We start from the raw sequence: 27256 nt of genomic DNA, 5'->3' as shown, positions 1-27256 counted from the left end.
ATTATCATGACTCCAGAGTCATTTAATAATATAACTACAAAAACACCAGAACAATTTGAAAGTAAAATATTGTTTCAATTCATTAGGGTTCTCCCACCCCAGGAAGAAAAATTACTTTTTAAAATTTGGTTCTGTAAAAAAAAAAAATTAATAAAATTTTAAATCAGTTCTAGGTAGAGGGGAGGGAAGCTATTTGAAGGAGAGCTGGATGAATCAGGTTAAAAACAATATCACCCAGACCTTTTATTTACTATTAAGTAATTTAATCAAGATAGGCAGGACTGCACTTGGCTCTTATTCACATTGTTTTTGTTCAGACACCTGCTGATGTGAAATGGTAACCAAACTGCATCTCTTCTTTGTTGTGAGGACACCGTGTTGAAATGGCTCCAGCAGAGGCAGGTACAGCCTGGAAACTAAAGTTCTTCCTGTTTTATGACCATAAATATCCACATTGCACTGCCACTTCCTTAACTGGAAACTTCATCTCAACCAATGCATCCATCATTATTTAACAGCTCATGATATTCCTGCTCAGCAGAATTGCACAGCAGTTGGTATCAAGTCCCAGTTTCTGACAGTGTGACAGATTGCCTCCACAGAGCTGCTTCTCCAGTGCTGGGGCAGCATGCTGAGTGCCCTGGTTCATGGTGACTGACCTGGAAGGGAAGGAACAAAGGATTATTGAACTTGAGAATACAGAAATCCTAGACAGAAAGTCTGTTGGACCCTGATGATGTGAGGCCTCTTCAATAAGAAACATAATCTTCCTTACCCAAGCTGTATTAGCCAATGCTGGAAACCCATACAGAATCAGTATCTGGTTTGTGAAGGCAGACCGAGAAAATGACTGAAGAGGTCTTGGGTGAGGGTAAAGACCAGAAAACTGTGGGGGCACCTCTGTCAGTATGGTAGTGCTTTCTGCTGCTGTTGTGGAGCACCTACTTAGGAGAACACAGCTTTCTGGGACCTGCTGAGGGGAGGGGAAAGAGCTGAGACTGAAGCTGTCTGTACATGTAAGAACCAACCATTGTAACTATCCATTCTTCACTTGTGTACCAGTTCAGATGTGTAAAGTCATGCCAGCAGTACTTGACTGTTCTGAATCATTGAGACTGAATGTAGGCAACAAGTCCAACTTTCTACCTTTGTAGAAACTGGATGGAGTTGGAGACCATCATACTTAGTGATCTATCACAGAAACAAAGAACTGAATGCTGCATATTCTCACTCATAAGTGGGACCTGAACATTAATCACATTAGCATGAGGGCAGAATCAGCAGTCTCTGGACACTGTCAGGGAAGAAGGGGGATGTAACAACACAAAGCGTACCTGGTCCTAAACCAGGGAAAGCGAGGACCAGTTGGAGGCCCAAGCTTCACCTGCATGCAGCCTGCTTGTGTAGTAATCCTGACTTGTACCCCACATTGCTATACAAAACAATAAAAACATGTCCCCCACAAATAAATGAAAAAAAAGTTCTCAGCAAAGAAATATAATTTTAAAGAAGAACCAAATGGGCCAGGTGTGGTGGCTCACACCTATAATCCCAGTACTTTTGGAGGCTGAGGCAGGAGAACCACTTGAAGCCAGGAGTTTGAGACCAGCCTGGACAACAAAGCAAGACCCCCATCTCTACAAAAATTTTGTAAAAATCAGTTGGGTGTGGTGCTGCATGCCTGTGATCCTAGCTACTCAGGAGGCTGAGGCAGGAGGATAGCTTGAGTCAAGGAGTTCAAGATAAGCTATGATTGCACCACTGTACTCCATCCAGCCTAGGCAACAGAGCGAGACCCTGTTGAGGGAAGGAGGAAAGGAAGGAAAGCCAAATGGAAAATTTCAAAAGCTCACTGGATGGGTTAAATAGCCAAATAGAGATGACAAATAAAGAATTATTGAATCTGAAAGTAGAATAATAGAAACTACCAATCTGAATAACAAAAACTAGAATGAAAAGAAGATGAAAAGAGCCTCAGGGCTATGGTCCATAATAAATGATCTACCATGAATGTTAACAGAGTTCCAAAAAAGAGTGGATCTAAAAAAGTACTTGAAGAAGGCTAGATGTAGTGGCTCACACCTGTAATTCCAGCATTTTGGGAGGCCGAGGCAGGAGGATTGCTTGAGGCCAGGAGTTCAAGAACAGCCTGGGCAACTTGGCGAGACCTCAACTCTACTAAAAAAATTTTTGTTTAAAAATCAGCCAGATGTAGTGGCACATGCCTCTAACCCTAGCTATTCACAAGGCTGAGGAAGGAGGATTGCTTGAGCCCGGGAGTTTGAGGCTGCAGTGAGTTATGATGGTGCCACTGCACTGTAGCTTGGGTGACAGAGTGAAACCCTGTCTCAAAAAAAAAAAAATAATTAAAAGTACTTGAAGAAATATGGATGAAAATTTCCCAAATTTGGTAAAAGACATAAATCTACAGATTCAAGAAGCTGAGCAAACCCCAAACAAGAAACATTCAAAGAAACCTACACCATGACACAGCATAATCAAACTTCAGAAAAGTAAAGACAAATCTTGAAAGAAAGTGGGAACAACAGTGTCAGTGGATTTCATATCTGAAAGCAAGGAGGTCTGAAGGAAGTGACATAACACTTTTTTTTTGAGCTGGAGTCTCACTCTGTCGCCCAGACTGGAGTGCCACTCCCGGCCACCACAGCCTCGACCTGCTGGGCTCTGGCAATCCTTCTGCCTCATTCTTCCAAGTAGCTGGAACTACAGGTGTGCGCTACCACGCCTGGCTAATTTTTTGATTTATTGTAGAGATGAGGTCTTGCCAAGTTGTCCAGGCGGGTCTTGAACCCGCAGGCTCAGGCAATCCACTCACCTCAGCCTCCCAAGGTGCAGGATTACAGGCTGAGCCACCGAGTCCGGCTTACACAACACTTTTCAAGTGCTGAAAGAAAATAACTGTTGCTCCAGACTTCTACATCCTGTGCTAGTAACCTTCAGGAATAAAGGTGAAATAAAGACATTCTCATATGAAAGAAAACTAAGAGATTTTGTTGCCAATAGAACTGCTATAAAATAACTGCTATGAAAGAGTTATTTGAAAGAAAGGAAAATGATAAAGGAAGAAGACTTGAAAATATCACAAATGAAGAAAGAACAACAGAAAGGATAAAAAGAGTAAATTTAATAGACTTTTCTCTTTAGTTTTAAAAATTATTTTTGATGGTTGAGGCAAAACATAACATTGTATGATGTGGTTCTCAATATATTTAGAGAAAATATTTAAGAGAATTATTAAAGGGGGGCAAAGATAAGGGAATCTAAAATAGATACTAGTTTTCTACACTTTACTGCAAGTAGTAAAATGTTGACACCAGTCAGCTGTGGTGAATTACATATGTATAATCCAAAGAAACCACTAAAATAAGCATTCAAAGAGATACACTAAAAACTGCAGATAAAATGAAATTCTAAAAAACGTTCAAGTAACTCAAAGGGGATGGCAGGATAGGAGAAACAGAGGAACAAAAACAGAGGGAACAAACAAGTTTAAAAAATGGCACACTTAAGTCCTAAGATATCAATAATTACATTAAATATAAATGGTTTAACTATACCAGCTAAAAGAGATTGGCAGAATAGATTTTAAAACATAACCTTAGAATATGCTGTCTATAAGAAATTCATTTCAAATATCATGATATAGGTTGAAAGTAAAAGTCTGAAAAGGATATATATACAATGCAAATCTTAAAAGAAAGGAAAAGTGGTTATATTAATATTAGACACAATATTTAGACTCCAGAGCAAAGAAAATTACCAGAGACAAGGGGACATTACATAAGGATAAAAGGGTCAATCCACCAATAAGACATAGCAATCCTAAATATGTACATACCAAGCAAAAAACCTTCAAATTTCCTGAAACAAAAACTGAAAGAACAGAAAAGAGAAATAAGTCCATATTTATAGTTGGAAATTTCAATGCCCCACTCTCTCAACAAGCAGTAGAGTCACTAGATAGAAATTCAAAAATATGAAAGGACTGACAATACTATCAAGCCAACAGGATTGAATTGATACTTATAGAACACTCTATAGAACATCCTACCCCAAAACAATAAAATACACATTATTTTTAAGCGCACGTGGAACATTCACAACATAGACTATATCCCAGTTGACAAAACAAACCTGAACAAATTTAAAATAATTAAAATAATTATTATAAATAAAATAACCATAATGGAATGAAACAAGAAATCAATAGTAAAAAGATAACAGAAAATTCTCCAGACACTTGGAAATTAAAGAACACATTTATAAATAATCCTTTGGAAATGTAACTATATTGATTGAAAATGCAACTTATCTGTGGTTTCTCTTGCCCATGCCAGCTCTGGCATGTCTCCCTTTCATTTTTCTTTTCTTTCTCTAATAAACTTTGTTTTAAAATGTTGAAAAAAGGGCTTCCAAGACTGTCCTGTGAGGTGGGGAAGGTCTTGCTTCCTCCCCTCCTGATCCAGCTTAGGACATACCAGGAGAGCACCCGCTGCAGGTAGGAGCTACCTCTGGGGCCCTCTCAGAGTCCCTGCAGAAAGACCAACAAGAGGCGACCCTCTGAGGCCCCCTCACCCTGTGCATCCCCCGAGACCCAGACCTTGGGCTACTTTCCTGCCTGGCATTATCCAGCTGCTGCCCTCCTTAACAACTAATTGCCATGAAAACAACTCCCCCACCCCCTGTTACATTTCACAGGAATGCTCCTGTTCCCAGCCTTCTAAAGGAAGCCTTATAAGCACCCAGCTTCAAGCATTCATCACCAAAGGCTTCTTCAGCATTTGGCCCACTATTCAATTTTGAGGAGGTGGATCCACCATTCTTCTCTAATTTACCCTCTAAACAAAATTTTTCTAACCTACAAGAAAAAGATACCTATAGAACACTCCATCCAACAACCACAGAATATACATTATACTCATCACCACATGGAACATACTCCAAGATCAATCACATCACCGGCCATAAATCAAGCATAAATAATTTCATAAGATTGAAATACTGCCATGCACTTCTCAGGCCACAGTAGAATAAAAATAAATATCAACACAAACTAAATTCCTCCTAAACCCACAAAGACATGGACACTAAACAGTGTGATGCTGAAAACTCCTGGGTCAAAGCAAAAATTAAAGATTCCTGGAAGCAACTAAGAACAAAGGGCCAGGCTCGGTGGCTCAGCCTGTAATCCTGCGCTTTGGGAGGCCGAGGTGAGTGAATTGCCTGAGCCCGTGGGTTAGAGACCCTCCTGGCCAACTTGGCGAGACCTCATCTCTACAATAAATCAAAAAAAAGCCGGGCGTGGTAGCACATGTCTGTAGTTCCAGCTACTTGGAAGGCCGAGGCGGAAGGATCGCCAGAGCCCAGCAGTCGAGGCTGTGGTGGCTGGGAGTGCCGCTGCACTCCAGTCTGGGAGACAGAGTGAGACTCCAACTCAAAAAAAAAAAAAAAAAAAAAAAAAAAAGGAACAAAGAAACATCTTAGCAAAATCTCTGTGATATCATGAAATCAGTTCTAAGAGGGAAATTTATATCTCTACAAACACACATCAAAAAATGGAAAGAGTGCAAGTTAACAGCCTAACAAATCACCTAAGGGAGATGGAAAGGCAAGACCACCAAAACCCTAACTTCAGCAGAAGAATCCAGATCACCAAAATAAAAGCCCAAATACAGGCTGTAGACAAAAATATCATAGAAAAAAATCAACAAAACAAAAAGCTGGTTCTTTGAAAGGATAAACAGGATTGATGGGCCCCTTGCCAGAATGACCAAGAAAAAGAGAGAAAAAGCCCAAATAAACAACAATCAGAAATGCAAAAGATCAAATCACAACCCAGAAGATATACAAGATATTACCAGAGATTATTACGCACACCTGTATGGAAACAAACGATAATCTAAATGAAATGGAGGACTTTCTGACATCACACAACCTCTCAAGGTTGAAACAAGAAGACATTGAGACACTAAATAGACCAATAACAACCCAGGAAATTGACTCTGTCATAAGCAAACTACCTAAACAAAACAAAAAACCTGGGCCAGACAGCTTTCCAGTGGAATTCTACAAAACTTACAAGGAGGAGCTGATACCAATCCTATTGAAAGTCTTCCAGGCAATTGAGGAAGATGGAATTCTCCCCAAATCATTTTACAAAGTTAACATCACACTGATACCCAAACTGAGTAAAGATCCAACAAAGAAAGAGAACTACAGGCCAATATCCTTGATGAACATAGATGCAAAAATTCTCACGATTCTAGCAAATCAGATCCAAAAACACATCTCAAAAATCATCCACCATGACCAAGTAGGCTTCATCTCCAGGATGCAGGGCTGGTTCAATATTTGCAAGACCATAAATGTAATTAAATACATCAACAGATGTAAAAACAAGAATCATATATCATTAGATGCAGAAAAAGCTTTCGATAAAATCCAGCATCCCTTCTTGATAAAAACCCTTGAACACCTAGGCATAGAAGGAACATACCTCAAAATAGTAAGCACCATCTATGATAAACCGACAGCTAGCATATTGCTAAACAGACAGAAATTGGAAGCATTTCCCCCTGAAAACCGGAACGAAACAAGGCTGCCCACTCTCACCCCTGCTGTTCAACATTGTGTTGAAAGTCTTAGCTAGAGCAATTAGACAAAAGAAGGAAATAAGGGTTATTCGAATAGGAAAAGAGGAAGTTAAGTTATCCCTCTTTGCTGATGACAGTATCCTATACCTCAAAAATTCAAGAGAATCTGTCAAAAACCTCCTTGCACTGATAAAGGATTTTGGCAGTCTCAGGGAACAAAATAACTGCACAAAAGACAGTCGCATTCTTATACATCAACAAGAAACAGGCAGAGAACCAAATAAAAAGTACAACCCCCAGCCTGTAATCCCAGCGCTTTGGGAGGCCGAGGTGAGTGTATTGCCTGAGCCCGCGGGTTCGAGACCCGCCTGGGCAACTTGGTGAGACCTCATCTCTACAATAAATCAAAAACTAGCTGGACGTGGTAGCACGTGCCTGTAATTCCGACTACTTGGAAGGCTGAGGTGGAAGGATTTCCGGAGCCCAGCAGGTCAAGGCTGCGGTGGCTGGGCAACCACTGCACTCCAGCCTGGGCGACCGAGTGAGACTCCAAAAAAAAAAGTACAATTCCATTCACAACAGTCACAAAAAAATGAAATACCTCATCATCTTCCTAACCAGAGAAGTGAAAGACCTAGACAATGAACAGTACAAAACACTGCTCGAAGAAGTCCAAGATGACACAAACAAATGGAAAAATATTTCATGCTCATGGATAGGAAGAATCAACATTGTTAAGATGTCCATCCTACCAAAGGCAATCTATAGATTCAACACAATACTCATTAAATTACCAACATCATTCTTCTGGAAACAACCTTGAAATGACAATACAGAAATTCATATGGAAACAAATAACCATGAATAGTCAAAACAATCCTCAAAATAAACGGGAGGTATAACACAGACTTTAAGGCTACAATAATCTAAACAGCCTGGTACTGGTACAAGAACAGGCATATAGACCAATGAACAGGATAGAGATTCCAGAAGCAAAACCTCAGTTTCTCAACAAACTCATCTTTGACAAACCCTCCACCAACCACCACTGGGGAGAGAAGAGCCTATTCAGTAAATGGTGCTGGGAAAACGGGCTGACCACATGCAGAAGATTGAAACAGGACCCCTACCTATCACCATACACAAAAATTAACTCTAAATGGATCAAAGATCTAAATGTAAACCTCAAACTATAAGAATGTTAGAAAACGTAGGAGACACCATTATGGAAATTGGAACTGGCGACCAATTCCTATTCAGAACCCTAAATGCCCATACCTTAAGAAATAAGATAGACAAGTGGGACCTCATCAAACTAATGAGCTTCTGCAAAGCAAAAGAAACCATCAAGAGAGCAAGGAGACAGCCCACAGAATGGGAAAAAATATTTGCCAACCATATGTCTGGCAAACGCCTAACACCTAAGATCTACAAGGAAGTCAAATGTGCTGAAAGGAAATAAACAGCCCCATTAAAAAGTGGGCAAAAGACATGAATAGACACTTCTCAAAAGGAGATATACGGGCAGCCAACAGACTCATGGGAAAAGTGCTCATCCTCACTAATGGAAATCAAAACCACATTGAGACACCACCTAACCCCAGTAAGAATGGCCATCATTAGTAAAAGAAAAAACAACAGATGCTGGCAAGGATGCAAAGAAAAGGGAACGCTTCTACACTGCTGGTGGAAATGCAAGCTAGTTCAACGTCTATGGAAAACATTGTGGTGAATTCTAAAAGAACTAGAAATTGACCTTCCATATGACCCAGCAATCCCCATACTGGGAACATACCTGGAGGAACTCAAATCATTCTACAAAAAAGATACCTGCACACACATTTACTGTAGCACTATTTATGATAGCAAAAACATGGAACCAACTGTGCTGCCCTCAAAACTGGACTGAATTTTTAAAAATGTGGTATATATACATGATGGAATATTACGCAGCCATAAAAATGACAAAATTATGGACTTCGCAGTAACTTGGATGAATTTAGAGTCTATCATACTTCCTGATCTAGCACAGAAACAAAGAACTGAGTACCACACATTCTCACTCATAAGCAGACCCTGAACATTTACCGTAATACTGTAAGAAACAGATTGGCAGTAGTGGGACACTGCTAAGGGAGGGAGGGGGCACACCTCACTGCTAATGTTAATCTGTACATGCAGCCGCTCCTCAACGCTAGCATCATTGGCTCAGCTCCACCTCAGATCATTAGGCATTAGATTCTCATAAGGAGCACACAACCTAGATCCTTCGCATGTGGAATCACATGTTCACAACAGGGGTCGCACTCCTATGAGAATCTAATGCTGCTGATCTGATGAGGCAGAGCTCAGACGGTAATGTGAGCAATGGGGGGCAGCTGTAAATACAGATGAAGTTTCACTCACTGGCCTGCCACTCACCTCCTGCTGTGTGATCTAGTTCTTAACAGGCTGTGGCCTGGGTGTTGGGGACCCCTGCTATAACTACTAAAATATTGAATGAATAATTAAAAGACTCCCCAAAAAGAAATCTCTAGGCCTAGATTGTTTCAGTGGATAATTCTACCAGATGTTTAAAGTAGAATCAACATCAATTCTATACAATCTCTTCCATAAAATTATGAGGCCAGTATTATCCTGCTACCAAAATCAGGCAAAGTACAAAAAAATACACTACTGACCAGTATCTCTCATGAACTTAGATGCAAAAATTCTTAACAAAATATTCGCAAATCAAGTTGAAAATTTAACTATCAAGACTAGAATCTAAGACTGTTTTAATATTGGATAATCAACCCATACCACCAACCATATTAACAGGCCGGGGGGGGAGAAAATCACATGATCATATCAGTTGATGCAAAAAAGGCATTTGACAAAATTTAACACCCATTCATGATGAAATTCTCAGTCAGGTAGGAATAAAGGAGAATGTCAACTTTTAATAAAGAACAACTACTTAAACCTACGTCTAGCCTCATTCTTTATGATGAAAAACTGAATGCTTTCCCCCTAAGATCAGAAACAAGGTAAAGACGTCTGCACTCTCACCACTGTTATTCAATATAGTATTGGAATTCTCAGCCAATAATGATAAGGCAAGAAAAGGAAATTAAAACCATACTAATCGGAAAGGAAGAAATAAAACTGTCCCTATTTTCAGATATGATTATACCGTCAACATACCACATAATGACATTTCAGTCAATGATAGACCTCATATACAATGGTGGTCCCATTAGATTATGATATCATATATTTATGGTATGTTTTCTATGTTTACATATGTTTAAATACACAAGTACTTTTCATTGTGTTACAGTTGTGTGCAGTATTCAATACAGTAACATGCTATACAGGTTTGTAGCCTAGAAGCAACAGTCTAGGTGTGTAGTAGGCTATACCATATATGTTTGTGTAAATACCCTCTGATGTTTGCACAATGATGAAATCACCTAACAATGCATTTCTCAGAACGTATCCCCATTGTTAAATGACATGACTGTATATGTAAAAAGAAACCCAAAGAATATACAAGACTCCTAGAAATAATAAGTGAATTCAGCAAGATTTCAGCATAAGATTAATATTTTAAAACCAATTTATTTATATATACTAGAAATGAACACATTGAAACAAAATTTAAACACTCATATTATTTACAATTATTCAAATGAAATACGTAGGTATAAATCTAGCAAAACATGTAAATAAATTGCGTGCTGACAACTACAGAACACCAATGAAAGAAGGCAAACAAGATCTAAATCAATACAGAGACATACTGTGTTCATGGACTAGAAAACGCAACATGATAAAGTTGTCAATTTCTCCCAAATTGAGCTCTAGGTTTAACAAAACTCCTAGCTGGGCTTGGTGGCTCAGCCTTTAATCCCGCGCCTTTGGGAGGCTGAGGTGAGTGGATTGCCTGAGCCCGCGGGTTCGAGACCCGCCTGGGCAGCGAGACCTCATCTCTACAATAAATCAAAAAAATCAGCCGGGCGTGGTAGAGCGTGCCTGTAATTCCGGCTACTTGGAAGGCTGAGGTGGAAGGATTGCGGGAGCCCAGCAGGTCGAGGCTGCGGTGGCTGGGAGTGGCCACTGCCTCCAGTCTGGGCGACAGAGTGAGACTCCAACTCAAAAAAAAAAAAAAAAAAAGAAAATGGGCAAAACAACTGAACCAACATTTCATCTAAGAGAAGATATGGATAGCAAATAAGCACATGAAAAGATGTTCAGCATCACCAGCCATTAGGAAAATGCAAATCAAAACCACAATGAGATATCACTAAATACCTGTTAGAATGGCTATAATAAAATATTGCAACAATACCGAATGCTGGTGAGGAGGTCCAGAAATTTTCTCTCTCATACATTGTTGGTGGGAATGTAAAAGGGTACAGCCACTCTGGAAAGTTTGGTAGTTTCTTATAAACCTACAGTAAGTCCCCTACATACGAACGAGTTTCATCCCAAGAGTATGTTCGTATGTCCAATCTGTTTGTAAGTCCAACAAAGTTAGCCTAGATACCCAACTGACACAATCGGCTATGTAGTACTGTCCTATAATAGGTGTATAATACTTTTCACACAAATAATACATAACAAACAGAAATAAAACATTTTTAATTTTACAGTACATTACCAGACACGTGAACTAACTTAGTGATTGGACATGTGAACATACATTCGCATCTTTGAAAGTTCACAACTTGAAGGTTTTTATGTAGGTATCTTACTGTAAACGTACTTTTACTACACAATCCAGCAACTGCATTCCTGGGCATTCATCCAGAGAAATGAAAATTTATGTGCACATAAAAACCTGTGCACAAATATTCATGGAAGCTTTATTCATAATAGCCAAAAAACTGACAACAATCCAAGTGTTCTTCAGTCAGATGAATGGTTAAACAAACTCTGGTACAACCATACCATGGAATGATACTCAGCAATGAAGAGGAACAAACTATTTTTTTTTTGGAGTCAGAGTCTTACTCTGTCACCCAGGGTGGAGTGCAGTGGTATGCTCATGGCCACCCCAGCATCAACTTGCTGGGCTCCAGGTATCCTTTCGCCTCAGCCTTTCAAGTAGCTGGAACTACAGATGTGTGCTACCACCTCCAGCTAAGTTTTTGATTTATTGTAGAGACGAGGTCTCACCAAATTGCCCAGGCGGGTCTCAAACTCCTGGGCTCAGGCAATTCTCTCACCTCGGCCTCCCAAAGTGCTGGGATTACAGGCTTGAGCCACCAGGCCCGGCCGAGGAACAAACTGTTATTAAACAAGACAATCTGGATAAATCTCCAGAGAATTACACGGACTGAAAAAAGCCAACCTCAAGGTTACATATTGTATGATTCCATTTATATAACATTTTTGAAATAACAATTATTACAGAGATAGAGAACAGATTAGTGTCTGCCAGTGAAAGAGTGGGATGGGGTAGGGTGTGTAACTATAACGAGGTAGCTCAAGAGTTTCTTTGTGCTGACAGAACAGTTTTGTGTCTTGATTGTAGTCATGTTTACACAGATCTATGCACACACACAAAATGAGTGCATGTAAAAACTGCTAAAAACTGAATAATATCTTTATGAGATTTCACCAGTGTCAATTTCCTGGTGTTGCTATTGATTACACATAAGATAGATATTCCTTTGGGTGAAGCTAGATGAAGTACTGTTTTTGCAACTTCCTGTGAGTATATAATTATTTCAAGATAAAAAGTTTTTAAAAACGTTCTGTCATTTTTTCTTTGTGCATTATGTTCAGCTCTTCACTTGGGTTGCTTTAAAAACCAGGAAATAGGCCGGGCTCGGTGGCTCAGCCTGTAATTCCAGCACTTTGGGAGGCCGAGGCGAGTGGATTGCCTGAATCCGCGGGTTCGAGACCAGCCTGGGCAACTTGGCAAGCCCTCATCTCCACAATAAATAAATAAAAAATGAGCCGGGCATGGTAGTGTGTGAGCCCAGCAGGTCGACGCTGGGGTGGCCGTGAACGTGCCACTGCACTCCAGCCTGGGTGATGGAGTGAGACTCCAACCAAACAAAACAAAACAAAAAACCAGGAAATCAACTTGGCAGTAACTCAGGATGGTTTTGTCAATGACTAACCAAGTGCTAAACGTTGCCAGGTCACATCCCATTTCCCAACAAATGTTTATGGAGAGTACTACCAGCCCAACCTCTGGACCCATAAGCACTCTTTTGTATCCTTTTATTAAAAGTTTGTTTGTTTGTTTTGTCAGGGTCTTGCTATATTTCCCAGGCTGGAGTGCAGTGGCATGATCAAAGTCCACTGCAGCGTTGAACTCCTGGGCTCAAGGGATTTTCCTGCCTCAACCTCCTGAGTATCCGGGACTACAGGGGTACACCACCATGCCCGGCTAAACTTTTTTTCTTATTTTTAGTAGAGGAGGAGTCTTGCTATGTTGCCCAGGCTGTTCCTGAAGTCCTGGTCTTGCCTTGGCTTCCCAAAGTGCTGGGATTACAGGCATGAGCCAGTGTGCCTGACCTAAAAGTCTTCTTTAAAAATTATTTTACTGACCTGAAAAGCTACTTTACATTCTAGTTTTTAATCAAATCACTGTCAGTGCAAGGTGGGAGGAGAAGAGAGACAAGCACACTGAAAGAACTATTACTGCCTGTGGGGTATTTGAAGAACTTAATTGAAGTTCTACTAATATAGGCTAGGTAGCACATAGGCTGCAACCTCACAGGGCTCTTTCTTTCTACACACTAGGCACTGGGAATGGGTTCCCACTCTCCCGTGTTGGCCTCTAGTTCCTGAATGTCACTGAACCAGGTTAGGGATACTTATATATCTTCCAGTTCTGACTTGCACCTTCATGAGGTCTATAGCCCCCAAGTAGAACCTAAATAAACTATTAGCTAATTTCCTACCATTTCTCAATATTTTTGTTGTATTTAAAACACAAACATGCCATGAATTCTTAGTGCAATATTCCCTAAGATGCCTAAATCCCCAGTATCTTAGATAAAGGATTAAGAATTTAATTCACTCCAGACCCCAATTCTTCTTAAAATTATGGTGCTCTGTTCATATGGAGCAATAAAATATTTAACTTTGGGTGCATATTTAAAACCCGAACCCTCAGTTTACCATTCAACTACAGTTTCCAAGCAGCTAGCATTGTCCTTTTTTCCTGCTGCTAGATGTTTGACAAGGAATAATTACATTTTAAGCTGCTAAACTTCTTGGTTAAAACTATTTCCACTTACCTAGAGTTTGGGGAGAATGAAAATGTTTGCTACTTTTTTTTTTTTACCATCTGAAACAAGCATAGACCCTTCTGTTTATTTGTAAGTCAGAACTATTCAAAGACCCATCCTGTATGATAATAGAAAAATGATAATAAAAAAATTCATGCAATTAATTTCAAGAATCATAGAGGTTTTTGTGTGTTATTATTTTGAAAGCATATATAAAAGGGTTTTTTAAAAAATATGTGGGCCGGGCTCAGTGGCTCAGTCTGTAATCCCAGCACTTTGGGAGGCCGAGGCGAGTGGATTGCCTGAGCCCGTGGGTTCGAGTCCAGCCCGGGCAACTTGGCGAGACCTCGTCTCTACAATAAATCAAAAAATAGCCGGGCAAGGTAACCCGCGCCTGTAGTTCTGGCTACTTAGAAGGCTGAGGCGGAAGGATCGCTGGAGACCAGCGGGTCGACGCTGCGGTGGCCATGAGCATGCTTCTGCACTCCAGCCTGGGCGACGGAGTGAGATTCCAACTCAAATATATATATGGCATTGAAGTGTGAGGTCATTCTTCAATACTCAAATAATTCACAAATTGGCTTTCACCTTTTAATAAACAAATTATGTATTTAAAGATTCAAAGTCATACTTTAATGAGTTAAGTGTATTTTATCAACTGTGCTACAGTTCCCCCCAGTGTTTTAATTACCAGCCAAGCCCTAAATGCAGCTGGTTGACCTACTAATAGCCTCACTGCCATCAAAGGGAAACTTCAATTTGGGGTTCACTCCAGGTCTACGGAGCCTGGACTGCACGCAGTTGGCTCAGCTGAAGCTCCCTGGGCTACAGCAGAATAACTCAGGAAGACGCACTTAGCATTTTAATAATACTTTTTTCAACCTTTGAAGTGGGGGATGGGGAAGAGGGAAGAATCAACTTCCTGCTGGCTTGAAAGTTAGAAAACAGAAGATTCAACTAAATGAACTTATGGCTGGCTCTGCTTCTCTCAGTGGCCTTTCTGTTGCCCATTTCAGGTCAGGCCCTGGGCCTCCCAAGTGGATCTGGGAACTTACATGGACACCTCACTTCTACTTACTTGTTGAATTGCACTTGTCAATTCTGACCTGCCATTTCTCCCTTCAAGTTTTTCTTGGTCTCGCCTCCAAAAGGTCTGTACCTGTGACTCTGAGGTATCCAGTCTCTGCCCACACATTGCGCCAGGTGAGGTGCCCTGGGGTTGACAACCAAAAGCTACTTCACAGATGCTAAAATCTGGTGCTGGCACTTCGCACTTGAGAGAGCTGAGATTTCCGGGTATTCAGCAGGTCCCGTTATCATTGACTGGATTATTTTCCAGCCTATTTTAAAGCCTTCCTCCTAGACCAACTTCAGAACAAATGGGCTGAGGAAGTGCTTTAGCCTCCTTTTCAATGGTGATGTGTCCTTGTGGGGTTGTCTTCCAGCATCCTAACCTGGAACCACACTCTGTGGATGATGTTAATGTCTAAGCTTATCTGTGAACTCAGTTTAAGCTTTCTTAACCTTCCTGTTTTCACCTCAAATCAGTGAAATACAGTGCCAAGGAAAACGGAAATGACTGACAATGTTTACGACAATAGAGTCATTAAGGTGTTTTTTTTTGGTTTTGTTTTGTTTTTTGAGTCGGAGTCTCACTCTGTCGCCCAGACTGGAGTGCAGTGGCCGCTCTCGGCCACCGCAGCCTCGACCTGCTGGGCTCCGGCGATCCTTCCGCCTCAGCCTTCCAAGTAGCCGGAATTACTGTTTTTTTTTTTAAGGGAGCTGCTTGGGGTAATGTTAAAATAATATTTGAAATACCAGAAATGTCAAAGTACCTTCCCTCACTGTGACTCCAAATCAAAATGTAATAGGAAGCATTTAGTTTGCTACTATAATTGTACCTCCAAATAGCCTAGAAATGTACTTTAAATGACATAAATATTACAAATTTCCAGACTCGATCTGAAAAATTAAGTGGCAATGGCAGAGGGTGCGAGTTATACTTTCACTAGTCAATAACAGTTTCACTTCTATTTCACTTGAAACAACTCTCAACTCAGGTAAAAAATTAAAAAAAAAAACAAAACCCAGGGCTGAGTCAAAACAAAATGAAACAAAAACCAACAGACAAAACAAAAACAGACAAAATTCTGGGCTAGGGAGTTGGGGGAGAAACTAGGGGAGAAGCCACCTACCTGGCCCCAGTGTAGAGATGAGCAAACACACACTCCTGCTGCCCTGCCCACCATGGCAGGAACTCAGAGTAAAACCTCAACTTATGTGAGTCATTTAAGCCCAGTGTCAGCCAGGGCAAAATCAAATGGCCATTGTATTTCCCCTAGTAGAATAGAATAAGATAATAACATTTCTCCAATTTTATGATACCCACCCCAGCTAAAAATTTCCCAATTTTTTGAGCTCACTTGAGAACCCAGTATTAATACTGGAAACAGCTAAATTTGCTGGTTGACTTTTGTTTTTTCCTTTCATTGAGCTGCTCAGATATAATTTTAGCTGGCGTACATAGTTGCTTTTGTGAGTAAAGTTGCTCCCAACTCCAATAAAGGAACTGACTCAGTACTTGATAATATATATTTGGACAGGCCACCTGCAGATGTTTGCCATCCACCAAGTGGGGGTGGGAGGGATTCAAAAGGGCACGGAGCTGGGAAGGGACCTGGAGCTTAGACCTGCAATTTGGGCAGCCATTTGGTCCCCCGCAGAGGTTCTCGATCAAATGAGGGGCTGAAGATCCCCTCAAATCTCTCCCTTGCACTGGGACAGCCCTTGATCAGCTCTAGGAGTCCCGGGTTTGGATGGCCAGTCAGTGTACAAAGTCTGTGAACCAGCCAAAGCCCAGTCAATCACTTTAGGTATCTCTCCCCGCAGAGTTAGGCAGTATGTTTGGTCCACCCGTTCCTAGCCTTTCCTGTCCACAGTCTAGTGGGAGTAAAATGGTTCCATGGCCTACAGAAGGTTCATGTTGGCACAAAAATGGGGTCATGTAGGCCAGTCCCCCCAACTCCCCGCCGGCCGGCAGGATTCCTGGAGACTGCCCATCTAGGATCAAGATATGGATTTTTCCTGAGCTCAAAATGATTTCTCTTCCCCTTTTGACTGTTGAGAAATAAAGTAAAATTACTTTAAAAGGCATTCAATAATGTTAGGAATTTTGCTATTCTTTGGGAGAGGGGGCTGTGTGTGTTTATTTTTAGCCAACCATCTCCTTTTTGCAAAATTGTCCTCTTTGCAATTCCTAGCAGCTGGGAAGGGGAACCGTGCAGAAAGACAACAAAGTAACTGTTTTGCTGTTTGTAGAACCTGGAAAATGTATTTTTCTCCTTTTATTACATTTGGTGATATCCTTTATTACAGCAAGAGACAGCATCTACTTTTATTGCTTCAAAAATCTGTATACTTAACATATGTCAGCTCTTGGCTGGTTGCAAGGAAGTCCTATTTTTAAAATATTGTGTTGATTTTAGTATTTTTGGCTTACTGTTCCTATAACTTCTTCGAGACAGTAGATTTTTTTGAGAAAGTTTGCTCTCAGTCATGGGAAAATGACCTCAAAGCTCTAGGGCATTTTTTCCTAATGTCTGCCTTATCTATCTATATGGAATGATTTCTTCAATTAGCCTCTCAGTTCCCTCTTGGGGCTGCTCATAACTTTCCTCACTTCATTATCTTTACTAAAGAACTCACAGTCTTGACCCTGGATTGACTCCCCATACATATAAATGTTTCTGTGATGTTCTGTCTCAGGGCAGAATCACATACTTCAGATGTTCAATTAGACTTCCTCTGCTTCCAGCCTGCTGGATGCCGTGACCCAGTTATATTAATCAAACAAGCACTCCCTCCAAGCAGTTGGATTTCAGGCCATACTTGAGACTTCTTACTGACCAACACAGAGACTACCCTGCATCTTCTGGTGCACCCCTTAACACCCCTGCTTGAAGGTAATGTTTCCAGAAAGGGCTTTGATTCCGTAAGCGAAACGTGTCTACCTCAGTGGCTATTTTCCAAATGAGACTCTACAGCAAAGTCCTTGCTGCTCCTGTCCATTTCAGGGGAAAGAGAGTCTGCTGGTTCAGAGTATAGTCATCACTGAGACAAAATGTGTTAGTTCTCTTTCACAGTCTCTTAACCTCCTAATCAAAAAATATTCACCATCAGAACTAGAGTTCTTTATGTTAAGTGAAATAAGCCAGGCACAGAAAGACAAATATCACATGTCCTCCACTCATATGGAGGAGCCAAAAAGAAAAAGGTTGATCTCATGGAGGTAGAGGGTAGAAGGATGGGAAGGGTGCGTGGGTGGGGATGGGGTGGGGATTGAAGAGGGGTTGACGAATGAGTACAAACATACAGTTAGATAGAAGGATAGACAGAATGTTCATTAGAGTAGGGTGACTATAGTTAACGACAGTGTGTACTATACTTCAAAATAGCTAGAAGAGAGGACTTAAAATGTTCCTAACACATAGAAATTATAAATACTCAGGACAGGCAAGTGGCTTATACCTGTAATCCCAGCACTTTGGGAGGCCGAGGCAGGAGGATTACTTGAGACTAAGTGTTTGAGACCAGTCTGGGCAACATAGTGAGACTTCGTCTCTACAATAAAATAAAATAAATTAGCAGGGCATGGTGCCACATGCCTGTAGTCCCAGCTACTTGAGAGGCTGAGCCAGAAGGATCACCTGAGCCCAGGAGATGGAGGCTGCAGTGAGCCATGATTGTGCCACTGCACTCCAGCCTGGGTGACAGAGTGAGACTCCAACTCAAGAAAAAAGAAAATACTCAAGGTGATGGACACCCCAAATACCCTGACTTGATCATTACACATTCAGTGCCTGTAACAAGTATTCACATGTACCCTATAAATATGTATACATATTATATCAATAAAAAAATTCACCATCAACTGATGCTATAATTTATTCATAGCATCCAGCAGGATGATCTTAAATATGAACAAGGTAAGCTGCAGAAAACTTCAGACCTGGTCACTGGCTTGGTGCCTGGGTGCTAACAGAGGGTGGGGAGCAAAGCTGAAGGATTCTTCTTCTCATGAAGACATCACCGAGCTCTGCAACTTTTTGCCAATTGAAACTGCTTCCTGTTCAGCTCCCAACAGTTCTCACTTGCCTGTATTCTTGAACTTGGGCCAGAGCTGTTTCTTAGTCCCTACTGTTCTTATTCTATACTGCACCTCAGCAGAAATGCTTCTTTCAATAGAGCAAGTTCCTTTTAGTTCCACTATGAAGCAAGAGGCTGAGGAGCCAAGAGGCCTCACAAAGAGAGAGGTCCATTTATTAGTCACCTTGTTCAATTGGAACATCAGACACAAAAAAGTATGGCCAGTTTAACTCCTTAAGTTTCATTCTTTCTGGGATGCTCATGCTGAGATGAGGCATACTGAAGAATTTTAAATCAGCTGTTTGTAAATGCTTTTTTAAAAGCATCACTCCCAACTATTTATATTTGTATTCATGGGAAGAAAATCTCTGCCCAGACTGAAAAAAAGAAAAAAAAAAAATCACGCCTCAAAAACTATAAATGGGCACTTCTGCATTTTATCCCACTAATATCAGAAAACGTGTTCTCAGGAGCACAGAGAAACAGTATAAAGGGTGAAACTTTATTTAAAAATCAGCCTGAGCTGGGAGTGGTGGCTCATGCCTATAATCCCAACACTTTGGGAGGCACAGCATAAGGATCACTTGAGGCCTTGGAGACCAGCCTGGGCAACATAGTGAGACCCTGTCTCTACAAAATAAAATTTAAAACTAGTTGAGTATGGTGGGCATGCCTGTAGTCCCAGCTACTTGGGCGGCTGAGGCTGGAGGATGGCTTGGGCCCAGGAGGTCAAGGCTGCAGTGAGCTATGACCACACCACTGCTCTTTAACCTCTTTAATTAATTAAGTAAATCAGCTTAATTTCCCCAGTGATAGTGTCTTCAAATTATTGATGTCCCATAGGTATATTTCACTGCAATATTACCAAAAGAATGCCACCTGAACAAGAAACTTGTTAAAACCTGACATCCTGTGGAAGTGCGCTTTTATAAAGGAATACTACTTTTTATATCAAAATGTATCCAGTACCTCAAAATAATCACAAAAAATGACACTTTCCAAAAACATGTGAACTGCATAAGGGCTCAGAAGTTAATTTTATCTCCGCATTCCAGTTACCACAACCCGAGGTATGAGACCATCATTCATCATCAGCGATGAAGTGTAGGCTTAGAGAGAGCCAGAGTGCAAGCAGCAAGTTTTTTCCACTCATCAGACTAGCCAAGATGAAAAAATTAAATAAAATCCATGTTGTTGAAGTCTGAGAAACAGACGCTCCAAAAACCTGCAGGCGGGAATGAAATTGGTGCAACTCTGAAGAACTTTACCCCTCAAAATGGAAAAAGCATACACCTTTCACTACATAAGGTCAGTCTACTATAGGAATTTTTCTGACAGATATACTCACATGCATGCAAATATAAGGATGCTAATAAAAATGCAATGAAATATAGCAAAAAAAACCCCTAGAATAACCTAAATCTCCTAGAGTATAGAACCAGGAACTAGTTAAATTTGTTATAATACATTTCTACAATGAAATACAATACAGTCATTTAAAAAGCACAGAATATGGGGGAATTTTCTTTTCCTTTTTCTGAGTTGGAGTCCCACTCTGTTACCTAGGCTGAAGTGCAATGGCACGCTCACGACCACCACAGCCTCGACCTGCTGGGCTCAGGTGATCCTTCCACCTCAGCCTTCCAAGTAGCTGGAACTACAGGCACATACCACCACGCCTGGCTAATTTTTTGATTTATTGTAGAGATGAGGTCTCACCAAGTTGCTCAGCCTGGTCTCGAACCCCTGGGCTCAGGCAATCCTCTCACCTCAGCCTCCCAAAGTGCTGGGATTATAGGCATGAGCCACCATGCCCAGCCTATGGGAGGATTTTCAAAGCATTAAGTGAAAAAAGTACAGAACAATATAGTTCAATCCCATTTGTGTATAAAAAAGGCTACATTTTCTGTTTGAATTTGCATACAACATTTCTAGACATATACCACAAGAAATGTTGTGGTTGCTTCTAGGAAGTGAGACCGGCAGGTATTTTATACTCTTCAATACCATTAACCTCTGTTTTCACCATGTGCTTCTATTGTTTCTATACATTAAAAAAATACTAATTTAAAAAACAAAGAGCATTTGATTTGAATCCTCTGGCTGGATTATCCTTAACAATTACCTAACTTCTCTGAGCTTGTTGCACCATCCATAAAACGGGGATACTACCTACCTCACAGAGATGAGGACTAACTAAGATAATGTGCATTAGACAAGTAACACAGTGCACAAAATAGGCACTCAATATATGTCACCTCCCCTTAGCACCAAAAACCTCGAAAATTCCCTTAATTCAACCTCTACTTCTCATTGGTGAGAACACTAAAGCCAAAAAGGTTTAGGGACTTGCCCAGGTAGTACTAACCAGGAGAACTAGGCCTGAAGCCTGGGTTCCTTTGCCCTAATATAAAAACTGTCTTCATATGAATCAAGGAACAACTGTTACTATTTTATGCCTACCCCTCACTTATCAGAACCAGCTGCCTCCCCTGCCTCACTCACCAGACCTGAGGAGTCTTGACTTTTCCTAAACAACAAATCCACCATCAACTGAGGGGTCCTGCCAGGGAAGGACTTGGGCCTGCCAGCCCAAGTGGGAGTTCCAAGAATGTCTTGATCAAAGATAGCATTAACCTCACAAGGGGCAATACTGATCTGGACATGGGTGTGTTTTAAAATTTGTTCACATCTTATTGCAGCTCTGCCATTTAGTTACCTATCTATGTACATACACACACGCTTCCTAACTCCAGCCTTCTGGTTCAAACACAGCACCCAGGTTGATTTACTATTTGGAGTTTGAACAAATTTTAATGAGAGATTCTGTACAGGAGAAATGTTTCAAAAATGTCCATTCTTTAGCAGTCTGTATTTAAGCAATAGGTTCTCTTTTCAGTGATATTTATACATAAGCCTATATAAAACACTTGGGGCTCAGTCTCCTGATTAAAATGGAAGACTTTCACAATGATTTGGTGGTGACTGGTCATTTCTTCTCCTGTTTGGATGACTTCTGTAGAAAGAAAGCTTCCTGATTGTTAGGACTTAAATTACAGGGCATTTGCCTCCTTTCTTGATTTCTTTCAAAGGATGCATATACCTTGTCAAGAACAAAGACAAAGTTGCCTTAAATGCCTATAGTGAAGAAATCTTGGGACCTACCAAGGGCAGAGGTTAAGGATAGGACAGCACATTAGTCTGTTCTGAACAGTAGTGGATAGTGTGAAGTATTGGAGAATGAGCTACGTCTGTACACCAAAGCATTTGAAGGCACGTGAGAGGGTGATAAATGGGCCCATATGTAATTTAAGACATTTTCTCCTTTCCGTAATAACAGCCTACATTTACTTGGCATTTCACAGCTCCAAATTCTTTCACATAAATCACTATGGCAGCAGTTTGCTGTCTTTATTCCTCATTCTGATTTTGCTCCTGTGGTAGTCACCTGGTGGCGATCACCTGGCCCAGGGGACAATGATCATGACTGCTCTGAGCTAGTGGTTCTCAGTTTTAGCTGTACAGTACAATCACGTTGGAAGCCTTTCAAACATCCCAATGCCTGGGTCTGGGGATCCCACTCTAAACTAATTAAATCAGAATCTCTGGGCGTGAAGCTCAGTCATTGGTTTTTTTTTTTTTTTTTTTTTTTTTAAAGAGAAACAGGCTTGGCCGGGCCTGAAATCAAGAAAGGAGGCAAGAATTTGGAGCTTGGTGGTTCAAGTCTGTAATCCCAGCACTTTGGAAGGTCGAGGCGAGAGGATTTGAGACCAACATGAGCAATTAAAAAAAATTAGCCATGCATGGTGGCCCATGCCTGAGTTCCAGCTACTTGGAAGGCTGAGGCAGAAGGATAGCCTGAGCGGGCAGAGTGAGACTCCAACGCAAAAAATAAAATAAAAGACAGAGAGAGAGAGAGACAAGCTGAAGTGCAGTGGCAAAATCATAGCCCACTGCAGCCACCAACTCATGAGTAGCTAAGACTATAGGTGTGCACCACCACGCTTGACTAATTTTTATATATTTTTTCAATAGAAATGGGGTCTTGTTATGTTGCCCAAGCTAGTCTCCAACTTCCTAGCCTCAAGCAATCCTGCCTTGGCTGCTCAAATTACTGGGATTACAGGCATGAGCCACTGCATTCAGCATGCATTGGCATTAAAAAAAAAAAGTTCCTAACTGGGCTCGGCGGCTCAGCCTGTAATCCCAGCACTTTGGGAGGTTGAGGCAAGTGGATTGCCTGAGCCTGGGGGTTCAAGACCCATCTGGGCAACTTGGCAAGACCTTGTCTCTACAATAAATCAAAAATTAGCCAGGCGTGGTAGCACACGCCTGTAGTTCCAGCTTCTCAGAAGGCTGAGGTGGAAGGATCGTGGGAGCCCAGCAGGCTGAGGCTGCGGTGGCCATGAGCGTGCCACTGCATTCCAGTCTGGGGGACAGAGTGAGATTACAACTCAAAAAAAAAAAAAAAAGTTCCTCAATCGTATGTAATATTCAGCCAGGGCTAAAAATTGCTGGTCTAAGCCAGTCATGATACTCCCTTTCACCAAATATAGGGCTAGGACAGGCCATGTAACTCAGTTCTAGCCCATGAGACATAAAGGGAAGTTGGCTGGGGTAGGGGGTTCCGGGAAAGGTTTTACAACCATATTAAAAAAGCATAGCATGAGGGAAACCCCCTCCACCTCTTACCAGCTAACCAGTTTCCTTCCTTTCTGCATTTGAACAACCCTGTGTAGTTGTATGAGGATGTGATGCCTGGAGCTGTGGCTACCATCTTGTAGCAGTGGTAAGATAAGCTAGTGAACAAAAGCCAAGAAGATATAAAAGATAAAACAAGGCCCCGAATCCTTGGTGACTTGGCTCGGGGTGCTACAGTCCCCCCCCCCAAAAGCTCACTGACTCCCTTCCTACCAAATCCTGGCTATCAGGTATAGTCCATCCAGAAGCTACTCGGCTTAATTCACTGTAGTCTCTGTACATTGCTAAGCCCAGGGCATGCTGAGATGCCCTGTGGAGAAGCTGGCTGTATATAGTCATCAGCTTTCCTGTGTAGTTGCTGTCAGCAGCTCAGGGATATTTTATTTGTTCAGTGGGACATATTAGTGACAAAATTAAGTGTATTTCCCGCCCCACACTAGCCTGATTGGGTGCCAGGAGTGCTGTCAGGGGATGCCAAGGGTGGGCTATGTAAGGTGTGTTATAATGGAGAAATTAAGAGCTCTGGAGTCTAACACTGAACACTGTTGCACCCACAGCAGCCTAAGATGTAACTTTGGGCAAATTACTTCTCTGGGTCTCAGATTTCTAATCTGGAAAAACAATATATAACAATATATGTACAATGCTTAACTGAGTGCATGGTACATAGCATAGCTGTTCAGTAAGCATCCATCCCCTTCTCTTCTCTCTTCTCTAGAGTGTGACAAACTTGGAAAACCCATCAGTGGGTAAGTAACGTTATCTTCCTAGGAAACAGAAATACAAGCATTTTAATCCACTTGGTGGTGGTGTGTGCCCAATGCGGGAGGAAGGACTCAGTCACTAAAGTCTGCAAGAGTCTAAAGCTGGATCCCAGATGTCCCTGCAGCTCTGCAAAGGAAACTCCATCAGCCTTCCAAACAGCAGTGCTGGTGTCTTCCTCCACAGTCACTGTCACCTGCACAGACTCTAACTTCCTAGAGGGTGAAGACTGTTCTCTATCCTCTTCTCTATTCTCTCTATTGCCTCACCCCAGTCAATACTCAAGAAAAATGTTAGTAAAAATGAAAAAAAGAAAGAAAAAGTTTCTGGGAAATTGTCATGTCTTAAAGTCATCAAATGCTGCAGCATTCACCCAGGGGAGGAGTTCCCTTAGGCCTGTGAAGGAGGGTTAAGGACCATTTTGTTACATCTGTAAATACAGGATTAGCAGATGAAAGGATGTTTTTGTTAAGATGTGACAAGTCACCCTGTGCCTCCGTCACTCTGGAAATCAGGAAAGAACACAGACTTCCTAGCAATTACAGAAACTGACTAAGAAAACCAGCTGATTACTGAGAGAAAAATTAGCCAGCTTCCGAAATCACTCTGAAACCCTGGCTCTGTAACAACAAAATCTGTCTTCATTAACATCATCAACCTTTGTCCTCGGAGCTTCATCCCAGGGGAATGCTGAATTACACTATAAAATAATGAATAGAAACTTAAGTCACTTCCGCCCACCCAGCACTGCTTTTCCTCCTCCTCTGGACTGACTGCACAGTGCAGAAGGTGGCACCCTTCCAACTCACACAAAGTTTGGGGAAATACATTCCCATGCCTCTAACTAGACTCCTATGGTCAGCATCATGCAGAAAGAAACCTTCCCTCAGCCCAGTGTTACAGGCCATACATTGACCTGGACACTTAACACATTTTGAGATCATTTAAGCCCACGTTAGTAACTTCAGATATATACTTTACATAAAGAGAACCAAAAAGGGGCTTTTCACAAAGCTTCTGTAGTCACAAACTGCTACTGCCAATCTAAGGCTCCATCTCTCAAAGGGATGGGGCGGAGTGGGGGAAGCCCAGCCCTGACGGCCTGTCGGACTAGAGGAAGCTGACCAGGCAGCTTTTTGTGACCTGATGTGAACGGAATATGGTCAAATATCCTGCAAACGCCAGCCACTTGGAGGTGGGGAAGGGAGAGGAGGAAGGTGAAGGAGAGGGGTGTGCACATGGGCAAGAGGAAAACAAAGTCTATTATCCAATTCACCAGCGCCTGAGACACACAAATTGTGCAAAAAGTGTTGTAAAACCCACCTGACTATGCCTGCATGCTTGGTAACTCAGGAGAAAGACCTTGAAGTCTGCACATAAGAAAGAGGAAAAGGCTGGGTGTGGTGGCTCCAGCCTATAACCCCAGCACTCTGGGAGGCCAAGGTGAGGGGATTTCCTGAGCCCATGGTTCAAGAACAGGTTGGGAAAACTGGTGAGACTTCATCTCCACAATAAATAATTTTAATAATAAATTATCTGGGCATGGTAGCGCACACCTGTAGTTCCAGCTACTTGGAAGGCTGAGGCGGAAGGATCGCCTGAGCCCAGCAGGTCGACGCTGGGGTGGCCTTGAGTGTGCCACTGCACTCCAGCCTGCTGGGCGATGGGGTGAGACTCCAACTCAAAAAAAGAAAAAGAAAAAAAAAAAGAAAGAGGAAAAAAATATGCCAGCCTAGGCAAACATCGTGAGGTCCTTTCACTAATACAAATTAAAAATTAGCTGGTTGTGGTGGTGCGTGCCTGTGGTCCCAGCAACTTGGAAGGCCCAGATGGGAGGATTGCTTGGGCACAGGAGTTTGAGGCTGCAGTGAGCGATGATCTTGTCACTGAACTCCAGCCTGGACAACAGAGCCAGACTCCAATAGGAAGAAGAAAGAAGAAGAAAGGAGAGAGGAGGAGGAGAAGGAGGAGAAGAAGGAGGGAGGAAGAGGACGAAGGGAAGGAGGGAGGGAGAGAGGAAGGAAGGAAGAAAAAATATGAAATAGAAAGATTAGGGATAGATAGGCTTCGAGTCAATACCTTTCCACTGCGCTTCTGGTTTTCTCTGTGCCAGCAAATACCACTGCAAAAAGTTCCCTCACAGGATAAACTGGCATCAAGAGAACTTCGTAGTCAAACGCCTCAAATGGTTCCTGAAATCCTATCCTCCTCACATCAATTCCCAGTCTCAAGGTCCATTAGGACTACTTCAAACCCTCTCTGCTCTCCTCGGCCCTCTGATACCTCCTACTTCATAGAGCGGACTGGGAGTGCGGAGACTTGGGCTCCGCCTCAGTCACACTTAAGAATCCTCTCCTGTCTCAGGGTCCTCCTCTGAGGAGGCAGGGGACTCAGCTGGAGGTCCGGATGACTCTTCCAAATTCTACCAGCAGGATTTTCTCATCCTCTTGGACACGATCTGACAGGATGGATCCGGGATGTCATCCTCCCCTCTTCACCCTCGCCTACCCCAGGCCATTCAGGCTCCCCGAAGACCTCTCCCAACCCCCGCCCTGCCCCGGGCCACCTTACCCGGATCCGCCCCGGGGGTAGGAGTGGGGGACTACGTGGCGCCTTCGGCCTCCGTGTCCAGCGGCGTGTCCCCGTCCCCGGGCGGCTCCGCGTCGCCCTCCTCTCCGCTGCGAGGGTAGGCGAGCAGACGCATGGCTGGAGCGCAGGCGGCCTCCACCTGGCGCACCTGCTCTCGGCTCAGGCGCTCGCGCCAGGCGTGCACCGCCTCGCGGGCATCGCGCGCCGACA

At 42.2% G+C, this 27256-nt stretch overlaps 1 protein-coding gene across 1 annotated transcript in view; it reads right to left on the bottom strand.

Moving 5' to 3' along the window:
* Positions 1–234: 234 nt before the first annotated feature.
* Positions 235–27256, bottom strand: part of CHST7 (carbohydrate sulfotransferase 7) — a 28529-nt gene continuing 1507 nt past the window's right edge. Inside the window, exons 2-3 of the mRNA XM_008054487.2 lie at positions 27029–27255; positions 235–659 (exon numbers count right to left, since the gene is read on the bottom strand). Coding sequence (XP_008052678.1) covers positions 27060–27255 — 196 coding nt within the window. The 3' untranslated portion in view covers positions 235–659; positions 27029–27059. The remainder of the gene's footprint in view (positions 660–27028; position 27256) is intronic.

Source organism: Carlito syrichta, unplaced genomic scaffold (assembly GCF_000164805.1).
Source record: "Carlito syrichta isolate Samal-C Ts95f unplaced genomic scaffold, Tarsius_syrichta-2.0.1 Scaffold294574, whole genome shotgun sequence".
Classification (NCBI taxonomy): Eukaryota; Metazoa; Chordata; class Mammalia; order Primates; family Tarsiidae; genus Carlito; species Carlito syrichta.
This window is presented reverse-complemented; position numbering and strand designations above follow the sequence as displayed.